This window comes from Hydra vulgaris, chromosome 04 (genome assembly GCF_038396675.1).
Source record: "Hydra vulgaris chromosome 04, alternate assembly HydraT2T_AEP".
NCBI classification, from domain to species: Eukaryota; Metazoa; Cnidaria; class Hydrozoa; order Anthoathecata; family Hydridae; genus Hydra; species Hydra vulgaris.
In genome coordinates this window covers 29,179,263-29,201,429 of record NC_088923.1, presented here as the reverse complement: position 1 = coordinate 29,201,429, position 22,167 = coordinate 29,179,263, and the positions used below count along the sequence as shown (strand labels likewise).

Sequence of the window (22,167 nt, the reverse complement as noted above, 5' to 3'; positions counted from 1 at the left end):
AACTATAACTATATTAAACTATAACTATATTAAAACTTTTTTAAAAGTTTCTTTTAGGTTAATATTTACCACCACTGTGTGTCCACCACTGTGCATCCCAAACTATAACTATATTAATAATAAAGATTGTTGTCTATTTTATCAAAAGTTATGACTTTTATTAAAACTAGAATATATAGTTGTCTCCAGTAAATAGGGGCATTTTATAGGTGGGTACTTCCATTTTATAGGTGGGTACTTCCATTTAATAGATGGGTACTTCCATTTTATAGGTGGGTACATCCATTTTATAGGTGGGTACTTCCATTTTATAGGTGGGTATTTCCATTTTTTTGGTGGGTACATCCACTTTATAGGTGGGTACTTCCATTTTATAGGTACTTCCAGCTCAATTCAAATTATATTAGTTTTTTTTTTTTTTTTTATAAATGTTTATTAATTTAAACTAAACAGTTTTTAAGAGAACTTTTATTGTTTGGGTAAAGTTGTGTGAGTTTTGTTTGTTGCTTTTTTATTGCTACATTTGTTGGACTTTGCTGAGGCATTTGATTTTTTGCCCTGTTAAAGATTACTTATAAAATAAAACTTGAATGTTTTTAGATTTAGGGTACATTGTTGAAATGGATTGAAGCATTTCTTAAAAATAAAAGACAAAGAGTTATTATGGTAGAAAATGTCTCATCTTGGAAGGATATATTTATTGGTGTGCGAAAGGGCTCTTTTATTTACCCTTGACTAATAAGAGTTTTTGGAGCACTTAAGAACAGTTACAGAAAAAGGATGAGACTTAATTGAATGACGAGTAACACGAGAATGAATTTTAGTAGATGGCACAAGAGACGCTAGCTCTTTGGCAGTGCCCATTATATTATTTGTAGAAGAGAGAAAGAGAAGCAACATTATGGCAATGTGATAATAGTTAGAGGTTGGCTGCAAGAGCAGGTCCAACTATGTTTACAATGCGTTTTTGCACCTTGTCTAAAAGAGAAAGGGCATCATTAGAAGATCTGCCCCAGATATGGCAACAGTATTCCATACAAGGCCAGATTTGAGATTTATAGAGATAGAGAATAGAATCCGAAGTAAGAAAGTGTCGAGCTCGATAAAGAGATGCAACCTTAGCAGATGCTAATTTTACAACTGATTTGATATATGGTTTCCAAGAAGAGTTAATCCCAGAAGATGAAAAGTAGATGACACATTGAATACATTACTGTTCATAAATATAGGAAGATCTAACTTATTGCGATAACGATTGGCTGAAAAAAATTGAGTTTTATTTGAATTGAAGTTCACCAGCCACTGTGGGCCCCATGCTGTAGCAGAAGTGAGATCCTTTTCAAAAGCTCAAATGCCCCCTCCAAGCAATCAGAGAGTCTTGGTTTCTTATCACGACAAGAATAAATGGTAGTATCATCAGCAAACAATGCCACCTTAGATGTGAGAATATCTGGAAGATCGTTTATGTAAATTAAAAACAGTATAGGGCTAAGGATAGAACCTTGAGGAACCCCTAAAGTTACAGAATAAGAAGAAGAGTGCTGTCCATCGAGGACAACTTTTATACTATGATTGGAAAGGAAGGATTCAATAATCTTAAAGGTGTTGCCAGATACACCATACGAAGAAAGCTTATGGAGAAGACCAGCATGCCAAACTTTATCAAAAGCTCTTGAAATGTCAAGAGCGATGGCCTAAACCTCTCCATCTTTATCTAATGCACAATGAAACCTATCGGTTATTACTGTCAGCAAATCAGCTGTAGAACGAGAAGATCGAAATCCATATTGATGGTCAGAAAGTAAGATATTAGATTCAAGATGAGAAATTAAGTGTTTGTTAATTAAAGATTAAAAAACCTTGCTTATGATAGGAAGAAGACTAATGGAATGGTAGTTAGATGAATCAGATCGCTCTCCAGAATTTTTGAAGATAGGGATAATAGATGCCGCTTTCCAGCAGGCTGGAAAACAAGACTCTGATAAGCACTTATTGAATAGTTTTGAGAGTATAGATGACAGCTCCAGGGAACACTTCTGCAAGACAATAACAGGTATGTTGTCCAGGCCACAAGCTGTAGAAGAGTCTAGGCAGGAAACCACTTTAGATACAGAAGCTGGAGTGATATGAATGTCAAGCAATGGATCAACCTGTTTGTTGGCAATATCAGGTAGAATGCAACTAGTGGAATCAAGAGATAATATTGATGAAAGGTTTTTAGCAAACAATTCAGCTTTGTCTTTAGTTGAGGTGACAAAGTCTGAACCATACATAAGAGGTGGAGTTAAAGATTTGCCCTTATTAATACTATTAAAGATTCTCCAGAAGTCACGAGAGCCTAATTTTTGAGATGAGATACAAGATTTCATGACATGAGAATAGCGGGCTTTGTCCTTAGACAAAACCTTTTTACAATGGCTTCTAGCATTAATAAACAGACTCTGTTTTCTGGAGAATTGTTTTGCTGATAGATATGGAAGTAACGGTTTTGATTGGCAATGGCAGCAGCACAGTGTGAGGAAACCATGGAGAAGAGTGAAGCTTGACTTGGAATTGTAGAGAGAGAATAAAAAATTCTATGCCAGCCTGGATCCACGAAGTTATGTAAGAAGCACATTTGTCGACAAGAAGACAAAAGATTTCTACTCAAGGGCCATCATGAAGAAAATCACGGAAAGAATCCCAGGCAGCTTTAAGGTAGTTGTAAGAGGTACAATAATAGGGGGTTCAGGTAATGAAGAAGAATGAGATATTAGTTTTAGAGAGATGAAATTGTGATCAGAAGCACCTAAGGGTGAATGTGTAGAAACTGAGAACTGACTAGGATCAGAAACAAGACATGAGTCGAGTAGAGAAGGTAAATGATTCGGGTTGTCTGGAAAGCGAGTTGGAAAGTTGACTATTTGAGTTAGGGATTGAGAAAGGCAAAAGTTGTTGGCTTTAATGCCTGCAGAGTCACTGACAATAGAGCAAACCCATTCAGAGTGGTGAGCATTAAAGTCACCGACAACAACTTTATTAGCTGATGGATAAAGAGAGAGGGCTTAGTCAATATGATCAGAAATAACATCAAAAAGAGTGCAGTCCTAAGATAAAGGAGAGCGATATAGAACAAAGAGAAAGGCGATAGAGTGAAGTGGTGCTAAATCATAGCACATGAAAGAATAGTCTGTGGATTCAAACCTAGTTTCTCGACAAATGGGTGAATTCTTACGAATGTATATGCCCAGGTCAAGCATGTGACCTGGGCATATACATTCATAAGAATTCACGAATGTATATGCCCAATCAGCTGGCCTCAGAACCATAAAACTGAGTTTTAGAGCTGTACCCTCATTAGGAGACACAAGCAAAATCCATGCATTGAGTCAAGAAGATGCAGCATTCAACATCCTAAACTGGAAACAATGTATTAAAAATACATCTGCGCCAGCCTAATAGATGAAGAAGGAGTGTGAGGCTGGTCAACAGATGGAATCTGTTTACCCCTTAAGTCTTTGCCTAGGAGGCCTTCTTCAAGCCGGATGCATTTAACATCTGCCCAAGATGAGTATTTTTATTGAGACACCATCTCTAGCCTTTACTCAACCAAGAGCCCCAACGCAGGGGGTGTTTTAAGTCGGAGTTGGCATCTCCTAGCCTTTGTCTAAAAAGGAGTATCCTACAAGGCAGCAGGACATGAAGCAGATTGTACTAGGTTAAATGTTACCAGTAGCAGGGTAACCTGACCTGACATAAAATAATATATAATCGTGAAATAACTATTTTTTTGACATTATTAGACATTATTCACCTAGACATTATTTTTTTAACAAACAGAATATCTTTTTTATTGGAATTGACTACTGATGTTGTTAATGCTATTTCTGTGAACTCTTTTAAAGCTAAACTTGACAAATGGATTTTAAATTATGTAACTATGTTGATTAATTATAATGCAACTATTTTGAATAATTATAATGTAACTATGTTGAATGCTGTCAAAGTGAAAAAAGTGAAACACTGACTAAATTATTGTTTAAATAATTGTCTTTTTTTGAACCGAGTTATCAGTTACAGCTTATATATACAACATTGATATTTTACTACTACTGTTATTGTAGATAGTAGTAATATATTAGAGATAATAAACAAAATCTTTTTAAGATCACTTAGCTTAAATAAGACAGTATAAAAATAGCCCCCATAAAAAACAAAGTAAAAAAATAACTGCCGTAAATACTATAACTGTATTCAACCCCCATTAAAAATTATATGGTACTAGGCAAAAGAAAAATTTAATACATCTTTAAAATTTTACTCTCCAAATATTTTATTGCCAAACTAAGTTTGCTGACTTTTTAAGAACGCTATACCTGATCAATAGTTTTAATTGCCAGTACCTTTTCTTCATTCTTAAATTCTATTTTTATTATAGCATAAATAATACAGAAATTATTTTGAAAAATCTGAATAAAACATGCAAAAAATACTTTGAAACAATATAATAATATCTAAAATACTGCACTATTTATTGCTTTTTATAAATTTAGCTAAACTTTTGTAAATTTAATAAATTTACATATGTATTGCTTATTGTTTATCATTTATAAATTTTTTGTTTTGATATAAACACCAAGGTGTATATTTCAAAAAGATATAATACCAAACGATGCATCCCCAATGTTTATTAATACTTATTCTGTGAGTAGCTTTTGGAAAAGTTACAGGGTTTGTGTTAGGCATTGTTATTTAGTACATAAGCTTGAACTTTCACTACAAAGGTTCTTGTTTTCACTTGCTGTTTTGTTTGCAAAACAATTTTGAGCAAAGTTTACAAAATAATTGATGCCAAGAAATATTTTATGCTGGCTTTATCTTTGTTTTTCTCCTGTTATTATGAACAGCAGTCCCATAATTTTAGCAAAACTCCAGACTTCTTCCCTGCATCTCCTAATTTAACTATTTATATTGCTTTCAGGAGGATGATATAAAAAAACAAGATTTATTATGAATGTAAAAAAGGTCAATAAAAAAAGGTTGTTTTTTTTAAATCAACTAGAAAAACAAGAACCAATTTTTTTTTTTTTTTAAAATTTGTTGTTATAACTTTTATTGTTTGTTTCTTTAATATTATTTTTTGTTTTATTTTTGTTATTCAATAACAAAAAAAAACGATAAAAATATTTATTTCTAGTTATTTCAAAGACTAGTTATTTCAATGATGACATCATTGAAACAATTAACGATGACATCTTTGACAATTAACTTCTAGTAAAAATTATTGATGATGACAAGATTTTTAAATATGTTTAGACATCAAGATATTCAAAAAGATTTATCTCTAAATCACAAAATAAATCATTCTTTCGTAGAAGAAAATGGTATAAATACAAGTATTTATGGAAATCATGATAATGTGTCACCTAATTCTATCAAGATGTTAAAGGTTTTTAATTTTTTTTCTTTTTTTGATACTAATTTGTTTTTATTAATTGCATTTATTGACAATTGCAGCAAATCCATGTATGCACATGGATTGATGGAGGTTAGGTCATGGTTAGGGTTATTGATGGGTTGTGTTTAGGTCACAGTAAAAGTTAGTTTTTTTAATAAATGTTTATATATTTCTTTAAAATTTAAAATTTTATAAGAGTGAATGAAATAAAAAAAAAGGTTTTTTAAAAACAAAAAAAAATTTTAAGAAAATTTTGTAAAAAATTATAAAGAAAAAAAAACTAGAAGTAAATGTTTGATGAGGACAAAATAATTTATCTTCTTAAATTATACTATGTTAAATGTTTAATTATGAAAAAAAAGGAATCATGTTTTTTTTTCAATAATTGGTATAATGTATGTACTGAATTATCCTGCAGCAGGCTATTTCAGTATGATGTCACAGTGCTTATCTAAACACACACACACGCGCGCACACACACACACATACACACACACACACACATATATATTTTTTAGTTATGACTTTTTTTCAACTCCATGCTCCTGTTCTGTAGTTTGATGAACTTTTACCTAAAAAGTACAAAATGAACTATTATTTGCATATCTTTTGAAAAAAGTTCACCCCGCCATTGAAAAATCGATTTTGACATAAAATCAATTTTTCAATGGCGGGGTGAACTTTCATATTATGTTGTAATGTTTAAACCTGACACAAGCTATTCAGTTTTGAAATTTAACTCAAAAGATGTGCAAGACTATTACAGATCCATTGGGGCAGGATGGAAAAGTTTTGTTTTTCACAAGGAATGACCTTTCTAAACTTAAGTGGAAATTCAAAAAAAATAAAAAACTGTTTAGAAGGGGGCAAAAATACCTAACATACTACCTATAAATATCTATTTAATTTTGAGGAAAGACTTTAGTAGAATTCTAAATTTTTAGTTATAGACATTGAAAACTTGTGTCATGGAAGGAATGATAGGTTCCTTCCATGACACAAGTTTCAATGACTATAACAAAAAATTTAATATTCCTCATGCAGTATATTTACCTGAAGCTAAATAGGTCTTTATAAGTAGCGTGTTAGGTATTATTGCCCCCTTCAAACTTTTTTATTTATTTTTTTGAATTTCTAATATAGTTTATAAAGGTCATTCCTGCCCATTGTATTCTTTTTAAATTCTTGTATTCGTTAAAAATTTGAAACTAAGGTATTGATAAACATATTTACATAAACTTGTTTAGCTTTTATTTAGCTTTTACAAAAATTTGTTTAGCTTTTACATAAATAGTTCATAGTTACCTGAAAGGCGTGTTCTGTAACTGCACATCTAGAGGCATTTTTTGATGTAAAATGGCCTCCCCATTGGACAGTTTAATGCGCAGACATATGAATCTTGCCATTCCGAAATAAAAAGTGTAATAAACTAGTTTGATATCTCACAGTACAGCAATAAGCATGCGAAAAAAACTTAAATTAAACAAATTTGTAAAACCATTAAAAAAAAACAATTAAAAAAAATTAATATATTTAATGTATTTAAAAAAATAGTAATATATTCAATGGCAACACCAGATCAACTCCAAACCTCATATTTTTTTGTATACAAATTAGACATGCTGGTTGATCCACCCTTGTGTGCACCCTTCTGTGTTTTTTGGTTATGTTTCATTCTTGCATACTGTGTTGTATTAAATTGAACAAAATTCGATTTTGATTATTTGAAAACTAAACATTTTTTTGGATAGATCTTGTTATGAAATTTTTTCAAAATAATGTTAAAACATAATAATGTACCATTGAAATAGAATGTTTATTGTGCTTCAGATCTTTTACAATATAAATTATTTTTTTGTTATTTCTAAATGCTTTATTTTTTGCAGATTTATATACTTTTTTGATGTGGCAATTCATTTGCATGATCAATTACTGTGTTGTATTCAACAGCTACCATCATTGCTACCCCATTCCGATGTATATCATTTGTAAATCAAAAATTTGTTTTGCTTCACAAATGATTTATGTCGGAAATAACAAACTTATCATTTTAATGCTGTAACCATTTTCAGCTTAATTCATTTGTATTATGTTTTGCAATGTCAATCTATTTTTGAGTAGTGTCTATTTGTTTTTGAGCTGTAAATTTCTAACAATAATTTTTTCCTTTCAACAATGGGTTTTGATCCTGCTTTTCAAAAATTGAAATTTTTATTTTTCTATATTTACCTGTATCTATTTTATAATTATGTATATTTTTAACTACTTCAAACAAACAATCTTTTAGTTAACAAAACTAGATCAGTCTTAATCCTAAACACACAGACAATTATTTATAATACAATTTATTGTTTGTTTGGAATAAAGTAATTAGTTTTGTTAACATTTCTGTTGGTTTACTCTGAATTACTTTAGTTTTTACTCAGGATTACTTTAGTAATCCTGTTAGAACTTTAGTGCTGCAGTTAGAAAGAAATGCTTTAACAGTCTCAAAATCTTTCCCAGATACACAATATGAAACAAGCTTATGGAGAAGACCAGCATGCCAAGCTTTATTGAAAGCTTTTGATATGTCTAGAGCATTAGCCCTTGCCTTGCTTCAATTTAATGGTCGATAGAATCTTTTAGTTATAACAAGTCAGACGTAAAATGAGAAGATTAAAATTTGTGTTTATTGTGTTGAAGTCTTTTACAAAACAGAGTTGAATGCAGTTAACATCTGCCCAAAATAAGTATTTTTATCGAAACAGCTTTTACTCAACCAAGAGCCTTAAGGTAGGTCTGTTTTAAGTTATAGTTTATAGATCTGACCTGGAGTAGTTAAAACTTCTGTAAACGGTGCTTTTAAACATTGAATAAGAGATTTGGAAATGCATTAAGAAAAACATTATATTTAGAGGAATTCTGGAAAATAAGGTTGACATATATTATATAATTGTATAATTCACTATTTGTAATCTGAGCATACACTACACCATACACATACACTACACCAGAGATTCAAGCAGAACAAACATGCATATAGTAACTTACAAGTGAGTGCACATTGTGCCAGAGTTCAAATAGAACACAAATTCATATATAGTAACATATGGGTGAATCAACATCGCACCAGGTGTTCAGACTAAAGACAAATATAAAAATAGCAACTTACGGGTAAGTGAACACCATTTCAGAGGTTCAGACAGAACACAAACATGTAAAAAGCTACATAAGAGTGAATGAACACTAGGTATATCCATTTTGTCAGTCATGTTGGAATTTTATTACGCGGTAAGTCTCTAAATAATGTTAAGTTAGAATAACAGCTGTTTAGAACTTTTTTTTTTGTATTTTGAAGACAATTATGAATTGCGCTGATGTTTTTAATTTTTTAGTTTGAACTTTTTTTGAAGGTTTTAGGGCATTTTTAAACAACTGGCGCTAATAGAATCCATCAACTAAAGTGAGAAAAAAACCTCCCAGAGTAACTGGGTAAACTTCATTAACAAATAATGAAATAGTATTTAATAATTAGTCAGTTTTCATAAATTATTTTTGGATTTCCAAAAAGCCAAAAAAATTTCATAAAAAAAAATTTGCTAAATTTAGGAAATATTTTTTGTTGTAGGTTGTAGTTTTCTCACAGTAAACACACTAAAAAATTAAAATGTTTTTTATCTTTACTGAATCAAACTCTTATTTTTACAAATATTTGCATAAATTTATATTGTGTTCTGTTCTAGTGACATCGCTTATTTAAAATGATGCTATATTAATAATTGTAAACCCTTTTTTTATGTAAAGCTTAAAATGACAACAGGGATGATGAAGAATGTCCCAATAATTTGAAACATTTAATTGCCTGTCTTCTTTTAGACAGAACATTTAGGTTGATTTTTATTATTTACATCAAAATCAGTGAGAATAAAAGTCATGTATTTATATTCCTTATACCTTATACCACCTTTAGATTATCATGCGTTAAAAATAATGTTTTGTGTGATTTTAGTTGTATTATCTGAGATTGATTGTGTACTCTGGAATTCTGGTTTCATTGAGAAGGATTGGTTTTGGGATCATTACTGAAAAGAGCCTGATAATTCAAGCTCAGTATACAAAAGTATATTAAAGTAAAAAAGTTGCAGTACAAGGTAGAAGTTAGTTCTGATGATACTCGGAATAAGTTTAAGAATTCTTTAGAAGGTAACAAGCTTAAAAAAGCATGACTAAAAAGGAAAAAATCTAAGATACTAGTCAATATCTATTTTTTATCAAAACTTTGTTTCGTTTTAAGTGACCATCAAAATCTCCTATCACCATTTTTCATGTCAGTGAGAAAGCCAAATCAAGGAAGAGTCAGGAAACCTTTTCTGTACATGAAGAAGCAAAAATATCAGCAAGTTTTTTATCTGGAAGTGAAGTAAGTTCTGATGATGGCAATATTGAGTATTTTGATCAAAGTTTTGATGATAAAGATTTTGAGATCCCTCATCCCAAAAAGAAGAAAGTTTATAAAGGTCAGATACTCATTCTCCCTAAGAATATAGTGTCAAAAACCAATTGGAATGGGCATTTCTAACAATCAAGCAAATGCACTTATTAGTTCTGGTTTTACAAGTTCTGATGGAAATATTGATGAGATTACTTTGTCCCTCGGCCCTTTTCACAGAATCTCTGACAAAATCATATGGGAAGATGCAGCTATTCTGAGATCTAACTTAAGAGAAATGGTTAGAAACACTGGCAAAACCAGTTATTTTACATTTTGATGGAAAAATCATTAAAGATTTTACAGGTGCAACAGATGAGACAAAAAACCGTCTGTGTGTCCTAATAAGATACAACAATGAGACCCATCTTCTTGGTGTGCCAGGTCTGGACCATGGTACAGAAGAGACACAATTTTTAGCTATTCAGAAGTTGTTGGATTATTTTCATATTGATGAGTTCTTTCACGGTTTATGCTTTGACACTACTGCTTCAAATCATGGTTGTATCAAAGGTGCATGCACGAGGTTGGCAAAATTTTCTGGCCAAAAATTGCGTATGTTGGATTGCAAAGGTCATGTAGGTGAAATTCACATTAAGCATTTTTATGATGCTGTGGCAATTCAAAAAATTGTTGGTCTCCAGAATCCATTGTTTAAATTATTGAAAGAGCACTGGTATGAAGTTGGCGGGAATCAGATAAGGGATTTAGTCAAGTTCAACCACTAAAAATTCAGTGCTTCCTGGGTGGAGGAGCAAGCTCGCTTAGCACTGCAAACCTGAAAAAACTTCAAGAACAATTGTATACTGAGAAAATAACTTAATAAAGATCATGCTACCAGGTACAGAATTCACAAAGCTGGAGTTATTTCACATGCACGCTTTATGGGCCATTTACTTCATGAAGTTTAATCTGAGTCATTAATCTGAGTGAAGTCTTTATCAAAAAGATTAATAAGATGGCTGATTATATTTTTTTATTTTGGACTCCATGGTTCCTGACAAGCGAGTTTGCAGATTCTGCTGCCTTTCAGGTTTGTTATATAATTAGTTATTAAATTAACAAACAAACATAATAATAAAAATAGTTTGAATAACAAAAATAATTTGAATAACAAAGCTATAATTATTAACTAACTTTGAGCCTGCAGCCAAAGATGTAAAATCACGGAAAAATCATACCTGGTACTTGGATCCATCTACAGTTATAATGTTGTTAGCCTCAACTGACAGTGGCCAATACAAGGATATGGAAGATAAAGCAAAGATTTTATACTCAATGGAGAGAGATGAATACGACAGTCATAAAGTTTCAAGAATCAGAGCTGTTCTTCCAGATGTTTCCAGTATTTTGCAACATCATGATCATCCCCCATCTTTGGCTGCATATGTTTCTTAGAACTCATGGCCAATCTTTATCATTCTGGGGCATAGTATAGAAAAATACATCTGGATGAAACTTCCTCGGATCTTTTGGAAAGGATTTTCAGGATATCTTGAGTTCCAAAACTTTGTCAAATCTGTTGATGTGGTCAACGATTCATTTGAAAGAGCAGTAAAACTCATTCAAGATAATGTGGAGCCAGTTTTTGTTGCTCTGCATCTTCTTACTACAGCCAGATCTTCCCCTAGTGATACCACTTTGTAAAATCATCAAATTTCTATGACACTTCCAAGATTTAATTCATTTTAAATAAAGTTGTTTTAAAATATATACTTTTTTTAAAAATATACTCTATTTCATTATAACATCATATTATAGTGAATTTTCAAGGTTTTAAAATTGGAATAGTTACTATTGGCGCCAACACTCAAAACTTGGTATAAAATTAGTCAAAAATATTGAAAAATAAAAAGTGGTGCAGATACTTCCAGTCATCCCCATCAAAAAAAAATTTTAATATATATAAAAATGACATCTGTGCCACTCATTTGCTATACTGTGTAAAAAAATTCCAACATGACTTACAAAATGGATATCCCTAATAAATACTATGCCAGAGGTTCAGACAGAATACAAATATACAAAAAGCAACATACAGATGAATGAGCACTGTACCAGATGTTCAGACAGAACACAAACACACATATATAGTATTTAGACAGAACACAAACACACATATATAGTATTCAGACAGAACACAAACACACATAGTAAATTAGCTATAAGTAGTTTACGATTGCATCAAACAATTAATCAAAATAAACCAAATAAACTTCATTTGTTCCTCTAAGATTTTTTGTGCTCAGCACACAAAATTCTTTTAAAAATAGTCTCAAATTTTTTTTCATATATTTTACTTGTGTATGAAGGGGAGCATTAGGATATTTTCTCCATAACTCAACAAGTTTGATGCTTATTTATGAAACGTTTTTTTAGCAGTTGTTTGTTGAGTTTGTAACTAATTGTTCTTAAAACAAAGATATTTTTTTTAAATATTTAATAGTTGTTCTTAAAACAAAGATTTTTTTTTTTAATATTTTTTAGTTGTTCTCAAAACAAAGATATTTTTGAAAAATATTTATTAGTTGTTCTCAAAACAAAGATATTTTTTTTAAATATTTTATAGTTGTTCTCAAAACAAAGATATTTTTGAAAAATATTTAATAGTTGTTCTCAAAACAAAGATATTTTTGAAAAATATTTAACAGTTGTTCTCAAAACAAAGATATTTTTGAAAAATATTTAATAGTTCTTAAAATAAATTTTTCTGCAACAAAATTTAAAATGTTTATTTTTATTTAAATCATTGCTTAAAAAAAAAAAAATCTTTTTTAAATCGTAATTTTTCTTATTTTAATATCCACTCTAGTAGAATTTATCAAATTCTTTATGAATGAAAATGTAATAAAACATAAATATACAATTTTAGGTGTACAGTATGGAGAATATAGAAAAAAGCCAAATTGATCATAAAACAAATGGTTTTTATAGCAACGAAAATGATAAAAGCAAGCAGATAAGAAGTTTAAATGAAGTTTATAACGAAGATTATCATCAATCAAAAAGTCAAATAAAGAATAACAATAATGGAAAAATTGAATTTGATGAAAATTTAGACTCTGCAAATAGAACTAATACAAAAATTGACCTAAAGTTTTTTAGCAATTGTCAGTATAACAGCGATACTAAAAAATACTTGTTGGCACAATACAAACTTCTTTCAGAACTTGAAAGCATTGAAAAAACAATAGATTTGAGGCTGAAATTAATAGATAAAAAGCTGTTGGGTATGTGAAATTTATTATAAAGAAAAAAATGTTTTATGAAAATTATTATATTGATCTGTTACAAAGCTTATTAAAATATATAAATATAGAATCCTTTGATTATTGGTCAGCATATAATGGTGTTGATCATAGCCTATGATCAAATCATAAGCATAACATTATGCTAACCTATAATAGCTTAGCTAGACCTAGATCAAAAAATAAATTTAGTTATCAGGTACTGTTTGTTTTATAGTTTGTATGCTTATAATACTTGGGTTGATTGTGTCTTAAACCTGGCTGTCTTTTTCTGACAATGTCATGTTGTATTTAATCATTAATTATAGAACACTTGAATAAGAGTTAAATTATTATTTGTGCAGATTAATTTTATTGGGAGAGAAATGGAATAAATGTTTTTTTCCATATTCACTACTAACAGTTTATTTTAAACAGTTTATTTTACTACTAACAGTTTATTTTAAAGCTACTAAAATATTTTAATCTTGTTTGTTTAGAAGAGGTTTTTCTGTCAAATAACAATTCTTTAATCTCTTCAGACTTGTCTAAGAATTTTCTTTTAAAAATTTTTCTAAAAAATGTTTGGGAAATACTTTTTATTCTAATCTTTTATTGCTCAGCTTTGATTTACCTCAATTTACTATAATTCCAATCTAAAGAATTGAAAATCCTGATTTACCTCAGCTCAGTATATTTATTTATAATTACCTCAATTTACTATAATTTCTCCTATCTTTATTTATTCTACAATTTGAAATTTGTAGAACAAATAAAGATGGGAGAAGTGGCAGTATATTTAGAGTCAAAAGAAGTTGGGTTTTCTTTGTATACAGTCTTATGTTTGCAGTGAAGAATATCAAAAAGTATTATTGCTTTAAATTTATTAATTGCTACTAATTATTAGCAGGTTAATAAATAGATGCAGCTTTGCTGAATGCAAACAGTTTTGCTGAATGATAACTTGCTTAAGCAGGGGTTATTGTGGTATTTATAGAAAAAATAAATTGATGCAATGTTATGACAATCAGACAGAGGATTAACCTTGGCAACTAGGGTACAACTACATTTACAGCTACAATGTTTTGGAATCTTGTCTAAAAGAAAAAGAACATTATTAATACAAAAAATATGACAACAGTATTTTATCAAAGGATGGGTAACAGGTGCTAAAAATAGTGAGCACAATTAAGTGACATGTTAATGATATTAAAAAGGTAACAGAATAGGTACCTTCACAAAAATGGAAAAGGTTTAATTTTGTTATATATTATTTTTATAGATGGTATATTAAGTCATTTCAAATCATCAAATAATTTGAAATGACTTAATATATCATTTGACTATGATTTTAAAAAATCAGGTAGTTATTTAAAAGTTTTAAAAAATATTAGTAATTGTACTTAACATTAGTTAACATTTTGAAAAACATGTTTGATTAATATAAATCTAATATAATAAAAATAATTTTTTACTTCAAAAGTGAGTAGTATCTTTAATATATAGTTGTGGCCAAAATTTTAGAATCACCTCATTATTTATATAAGAATTCCATTTTATATTGTGATAAAAAAAAAGTTTAGTACTTAGTATACTGTGCCTTGGCCTTCAGAACAGTCGCTATTTGATTAGCCATGAAAAAGGCTAAAGATTTGCAGTACTCAAGTATTATACTGGGTAGCCCATACATGCTTGATGGCATCTATTAATGTTTTCTCTGACATTAGATGTTCTCGACTAACCCTCTGCTTAATCATTGGCCACATGTTTTCAATCAGTTTTAAGTCCCAACTAGACCCAGGCCATAGACCAAGCAACTAGATTCCTTCCTCCTACCTGCACCTAACAGCTGCTGTCTGGTTGCAGGGTGCACCATCATGCTGAAAATGGGTGCAGGAGTGTATTGCCATATATGGGGAAAACTTTTCTCTTAAAGCATCCAGGTAAACTTGCCCAATAATGATCATATTCTTCTGCATTAATCAAAGTGCTAGATGGGCAAGAGCTTCACCATACCATGGTCTTTTGGGCCTGTTTGACCATTGGGGTCACATATTTTGTGTTGGACCTTTGGCTGATGGGTTTGGTTGTGACACGTGTACTGAGTGAAAGTCATCAAAAAACTTGACCTTCATCCATTGATCTTCTGTCCAGGTCTTGTACAGCTTATAAAATGTCAAGGAATTTTTGACATTCTTCTTTGATAACTTTGTTTTTTAGCTGGCTTACGTGAGAGCAGCTTAAATTAAACTAGCAGATGCCTAGTATGCAGTTGTGCCCATTGTGCAGTTGTTAACTCTTTAGAAGCACCGTTTCGCACTAATTTGATTTCAAAGAAATTAAATTTACAGTTTTCATATATTTTATTTATTGTTTTCATACATTTTATCATCTTACAAATTATTTATAAAATGATTAAGGTAAAACAAGAGAGTTCTAATTTAATTAAATTAATTAAAAAATCAGATATATCTCTGTAATCTTACAGCTGACCTGAACTCATTTCAAATGAACTTCTACTGACACAGAAAATAAAAAACAGAAAATGAAAACATTGAACAGCAAAATATTCAATAACAGCCTACTAAATGACAAAGTTATTTACTGTCAGTTAAGCGTGAATAAGTCATGCATTACCACCTAGAAATAGTGTATGCGATATCTATTGACCTCTCAATTTTTTTGAATAGAGATATACAGACAGCTGAGGTATTAAAAATAGTTGATACGTAATCACTAGTGATCCCTAATGTTCAATAAACTTCATGTCTTTTTTTTTCATGTACTTTTAATTATGTTGGGTCAGTAATATCAAAGTCGTTAAAATTAATGAGTGATTCCAAACTTTTGGCTGCGACTCTGTGAGGTTAGGGGTTCTGCAAATGGTTGTATAAAGTGTGTGATAAATATAGATAAATGGTTTTTTATAGTAAAATAAATAATTCAATTATTTCTTTTTTTTCACATTAATACCCTAAATTATCGTGACTTTTTTCTTCATTTTTTAGTAAGAGACTAAATCCATTTTGCCCAAACCTTTTTAATACATGCTTAATCAATCATGCTTTTTATATTTTGCTCTCAGAGAGGCTGATTCCATCAACAGCTGTAAAATATCAGAGTACTAACATTGTGATGTTGTGCATGGATGGTATCCATGTTCATACTTTTGGTGTGCTTTGTCGAGGTTTTGTCGATTTGGAGCCCTTTCTTACGGTTAAGGGTTTTTTAATAGTATTGAGGCAATTGCTTTGATTATTAAATAATGTACTGAGTACTTTGTAATCCATTTATTCAACCAAAAAAATTGAAAAATTACAAATTTTTTTATAATTTTACAAAATTAGGTTAGGTGTCACTCATATAGTTGAAAACTAGTCATTGGAGTGACACCTAAATAAAATAAACAAACAAAAAATAATAATACCATGTGTAAGTTAAATTAACTTAAAAATAATAATGATAACGATAAAGCTATAATAAATTAAATAAGAAGACAAAAAATATGAAAACACTCAATTAATAACAACAGCAAACAAAAATAAAAACAATTTTTTTTTTTTTTTTTTTTTTTAGATTATTCACCTCCCCAATGCCCGAGGGGGGCCACTACAGTCGAGGAGGCTACTCATTTTTTTGTGTTTTTATTATTTTTATTTTTTAGTTGTTATTCGTGGTGCAACCCTCTCTCAACTCTTTAACTCCGAAACACGAACCTTGCAACCGAGCAAGGCCGCTGCGCGGAGAAACTAAGTTAAGCGCAGTACTTCCAGGGGCGTGGTGGGAGTCGAACTCCGAACCTCTCGCTTACAAAGCGAGCGCTCTTACCACTACACCACTACCGCAATTAACAAAACAGCACAAACAAAAACAAACTTTACGCATACGAAAAGGCAAAACACAAAAACTTCTACAAAATTAAATTAAAAACAATCTTTAGTTATTTTTGGCAAAAAAAAAGAAAGGTGTAAGAAAAAAAAAAAGGTGCAAAAAAATTAGTAAAATAGAAAAACAGCGGAAAACAATAAAATTAATTAGCAACAACAGCACAAATAATTACAAACTTTACGCAAACGAAATGACAAAACACAACTACAAAATGAAAGCAAAAACTACAAAACAAATGCAAACACAAAAACTTCTACAAAATAAAAAAAATTATTATAATTTTTTGTTATTTTCGGCGAAAAAAAAGGTAGAATAGTTGGTAGCGACTTAATACAAACCGATGTTCGAATTTTCTTTTGTTAGTTTTTTCAAGTGTTTATTTTGAGTATTTACTTTTTAAGTGTTTCTTTGTTTATAATAGGACTTATTTTTTTTTACTCTTCATTTTCTTTTGATATTTTTGAATTCTTTATTTTATTTTATTTTAACAATATTTTAACAAGTACTTTGAGTCAAGTGGTGCTAAATGAAAGCACATAAAAGAGTAGTCTGTTGATTCAAACTTAGGAAACTATATATTTGTCTGACATTTGCAAGACTTCACCCATTTGTCGGGAAACTAGGTTTGAATCCAATGACTATTCTTTTATGTGCTTTCATTTAGCACCACTTCACTCTTATGCCTTTCACTTTGTTCTATATCACTCTCCTTCATCTCAAGACTGCACCTTTTTTGATCAGAAATAACATCTTTTCAATGTTATTTCTGATCAAATTGAGCAAGCCTTCTCTTTTTATCCTTCAGCCAATATCGTTGTTGGTGACTTTAATGCTCATCACACTGAATGGCTTGGCTCTAGTGTCAGTGACTCTGCAGGCATTAAGGCCCACAACTTTTGCTTTTCTCAATCTCTAACTCAAATAGTTAACTTTCCAACTCGCTTTTCAGACAATTCGAATCATTTATCTTCTCTACTCGACTTATGTCTAATCCTAGTCAGTGCTCAGTTTGTCCACATTCACCCTTAGGTGCTTCTAATCACAGTTTGATCTCTCTAAAACTATTATCTCATTCTTCTTCGTCATCAGAATCCCCCTATTATCGTACCTCTTACAACTACCTTAAAGCTGACTGGGACTCTTTCCGTAATTTTTTTTCCTAATGGCCCTTAAGTAGGAACCTCCCATCTTCCTGTTGACAAATGTGCTTCTAACATATCTTCGTGCATCCAGGCTGGCATGGAATTTTTTATTCTCTCTCGACAATTCCAAGTCAAGCTTCACTCTTCTCTATGGTTTTCCTTGCATTGTGCTGCTGCAATTTCCAATCAAAACCATTACTTTCATCTCTATCGTCAAAACAATTCTCCATAAAATAGATGTTTATTCACTATTGCTAGAAACCATTGTAAAAAGGTTTTGTCTAACGCCAAAGCCCGCTATTCTCAGGTTACGAAATCTTGATTTCTTCTCAAAAATTAGGCTCTCATGACTTCTCTAGAATCTTTAACAATCTATAATAAGGTCAAATCTGTTATTCCACCTCTCTTGTATGCTTCAGATTTTGTCACCTCACCTAACGACAAAACTGAATTGTTTGCTAAGAACTTTTCATCAATATCATCTCTTGATTTCACTAGTTGCATTTTACCTGATATAGCCGACAAACAGGTTGAACTATTGCTTGACATTCGTATCACCCCAGCTTCTGTATCTAAAGTGATTTCCTGCTTAGACTCTTCTACAGCTTGTGGTCCAGAAATCAAACCTGATATTGTCTTGCTGAAATGTTCTCCCGTGCTTGTTAAATAGTTTTGAAAGTATAGACGACAGTCTATACTTTCAAAACTATTTAACAAGTGCTTATCAGAGTCTCGTTTTCCAGCCTGCTGGAAAGCGGCATCTGTTATCCCAATATTCAAAAACTCTGGAGAGTGATCAGACTCGTTTAACTACCGTCCTATCAATCTTCTTCCTTTCATAAATAAGGTTTTTGAATCATTATTTAACAAACACCTAATCTCTTTTCTTGAATCTAATAACTTACTTTCTGATCATCAATATGGATTTCGATCTTTTCATTCCACAGCTGATTTGCTAACAGTATTAACTGATAGGTTTTACCATGCATTAGATAGATGTGAAGAGGTTAAGGCTATCGCTCTTTACATTTCAAAAGCTTTTGATAAAGTTTTGCATGCTGGTCTTCTTCATACGCTTTCTTCTTACAATGTATCAGATAAAATCTTTAAGATTGTTGAATGTCTTTCCAATCTTAATATAAAATTTGTCTTCAATAGACAGCACTCATCTTTGTATCATGTAAATCTAGGGCTTCCTCAAGGTTCTATCCTTGACCCTATACTCTTTTTAATTTACATTAACGATATTCCAGATATTCTCACATCTGATAAGAAGCCAACAGTCTCTGGTTGCTTGGAGGGGGCATTTGAGCTTGAAAAGAATCTCACCTCTGCTACAGCATGGGGCTCAGTGGCTGGTGAACTTTAACTCAGATAAAACTCAATTTTTTCCGCTAATCGTTATCGCAATAATCTAAATCTTCCTATATTTATGAATGGCAATGTAATCGATGAGTCTACCCTTCATCTTCTAGGATTAACTCTTACTTCCGATCTTTCTTGGTTTTCTTTTTCTTTCCGTTCTTCTTCATATATCAAATCGATTGCAAAATTTGCATCTGCTAAGGTTGCATCTCTTTACCGTGCTCGCCACTTTTTTACTCCGGATTTTATTCTATATCTCTATAAATCTAAAATCCGTTCTTGTATAGTATACTGTTGCCGTATCTAGGGCAGATCTTCAAATGATGCCCTTTCTCTTTTAGAAAAGGTGCAAAAACGCATTGTTGACATAGTTCTTGCAGCCAACCTCTAACCAATATCTTATCGTCGTAATGTTGCTTCTCTTTCTCTTTTTTATAAATAATATAATGGGCACTGCTCTAAAGAGCTAGCGTCTCTTGTGCATTCTACTGAAATTCATTCTCGTGTTATTTGTCATTCAATTAAATCTCATCATTTTACTGTGATTGTTCCTAAGTGCTCCAAAAATTCTTATTCGTCTAGTTTTTTTCCTCGAATCGGTTCTTTGGAATTGGCTTCCTTTATCTTGCTTTTCTAGTTCATATAATTTGCAATCTTTTAAGTCGTCTGTCAATCGTTATCACGCTTAATAAACTTTATCTTTTCTCTTCCAGTAACTTCCAACTATAGTAGTGGTTGCTTGCTGCCTTGTTGAAAGTGAAGATGTTGAAAAATAAAAAAGAAGTTCATATTAAGCAAATTAATTAATTGTTATTTTACTGAACATTGAAATCAAATGTGTTAACTAATGTCATTTTTAGATAAATTGTTATTACCTTACACAGCTAGTGCATTTCCTCTCCCCTTAAAATCGCTCTTATACGCAATCTTTACACATAAAAAATCTTTGTTTAAAACACTCTACAAAAATAATGCTCAATAAAGTTTCTTAATGTAAAAAAGATTTTATTCTTTGTATTTTGTGAATATTTTACATCCTAGTTGAAGTAAAAGCTAGGAATATGTTATACACAAGCTCAAAAGACAAGCTAACTCGGAAAACATCTACTATAATTTGACTAAAAAGATGTTTAGTCGAATTTTTGCGTAGAGTCGATGTTTTCTAAAAGATAGACTTTTAGTGAAATAAAAATTTGACTAAAAGATGTGTATTTTTCGCTCGTTGGTCTTTATTATTTTTTATTTTTTTGTTGAAATATTTAAAGAATACCCAAGTACTACGATGATAAAACGCATATTTTTGAAAAAAAGTTAATGAAATTATAAAACTCTATAATAACTATATGTTTATTGCAGGAAAAATTTTTCAAAAATTTCCAGATATTTTGAGCTAAATTTCCCGGAAATTTTTAACCCTAGAAAATAAAAAATATTGAGTATAAACATAATAAACATTAAAAATGTTTTGTGAACGTAAATGTTTTTCTTATAGAATCTAACATAATTTATAAGCCTTTTGATACTAAATACAGCGATTTTTTCAAAACGTTTTGAAACCGTCGCTGCACTCATTTTGTTGATATTTTTCGTAAGTAAAACTTGAGCTTTTTTTTTTGTCTTTCTTTAGAAATAGAAATGGAATACGACGTTGTAAATCAAAAAACTGCTTTAAATGAAATTGTTGGTGTAACAAACCTATCAAATCTTCTTTCGTATTTACATTCGAGAAAATGGAACCGCGTTATTGACGTTATTTCCTCAACTCAAGAGATATAGTAAACCTAATATAATTGTATTTATGTTTTTTTTTTTAAAATAAAACTCTTGTCCATGTAAAAGTAAATATTCAGTAAAGCATTAAAATGAAAATTATCTCACAGATAAACATAATAAGGTATAAAAAGTGAAATGAATAAGGTAAAACAAAAAGGAAAAAATGTTTTATTTTAAGAATATATATTTTTATTTAGTTTATATATCTATATACACTAGGGCAGGGTTGACAAGCTCAAGTTTGCTATAGGCCTTCAAAACTTGTGTCACGGAAGGAACGATAGAAAGGCCGTATAAATAACTTTCTACTTAGGGTTTAAATTCTATCAAACTTAATAGAGATTCAGCAAAAAAAAAAGTTCCTTTAAATAGGTTTAAGACCTTTAAGTTAAATTTACAAAAATGTTCTTGACAAATATTTTAAAAATTTTTTTTATTCCAAATCAATTAAAGGTCATTTTATGTCATTGAAGGACATGTCACGGAAGGACAAAAAGTACACATTAATGAAGTTATAAAATTTTTTTAAGCAAACAAAATTTTTATTGACTTCATAGATTTTTTCATCATTGTCAATAACTTTCCGTCACTCCAGAAATGGAAAGTGGAAACTGGTGGAGCTATACTCTTGATCATGCTTATAACCCAGTTGTTGTTTGTAAATGCAACAATGCGATCATGTTTCGTTTCATTTAATATGATTGCTACTGGAAATTTCACCAAATTAAAATTTTTATCAAGTTTACCATTCTGAACTGTAATACTTTTATGAAGGTAACAAGCTGCTGTAAATATGGTAAAATGTTTATGCCCAAAATAAGCACTCTGGATCTCGTGGAGTTGTTTATTTTCGTAGTACTTGGA

At 30.6% G+C, this 22,167-nt stretch overlaps 1 protein-coding gene across 2 annotated transcripts in view; it reads left to right on the top strand.

Moving 5' to 3' along the window:
* The window catches only part of LOC101240546 (uncharacterized), a 121,682-nt gene extending 100,314 nt beyond the window's left edge, over nucleotides 1–21,368 (top strand). For both annotated transcript variants that reach the window (XM_065796003.1, XM_065796002.1), the window contains exons 14-16: nucleotides 5,296–5,428; nucleotides 12,781–13,138; nucleotides 21,158–21,368. In XM_065796003.1, coding sequence (XP_065652075.1) covers nucleotides 5,296–5,428; nucleotides 12,781–13,138; nucleotides 21,158–21,306 — 640 coding nt within the window. In that variant the 3' untranslated portion in view covers nucleotides 21,307–21,368. The remainder of the gene's footprint in view (nucleotides 1–5,295; nucleotides 5,429–12,780; nucleotides 13,139–21,157) is intronic.
* Nucleotides 21,369–22,167: the final 799 nt, after the last annotated feature.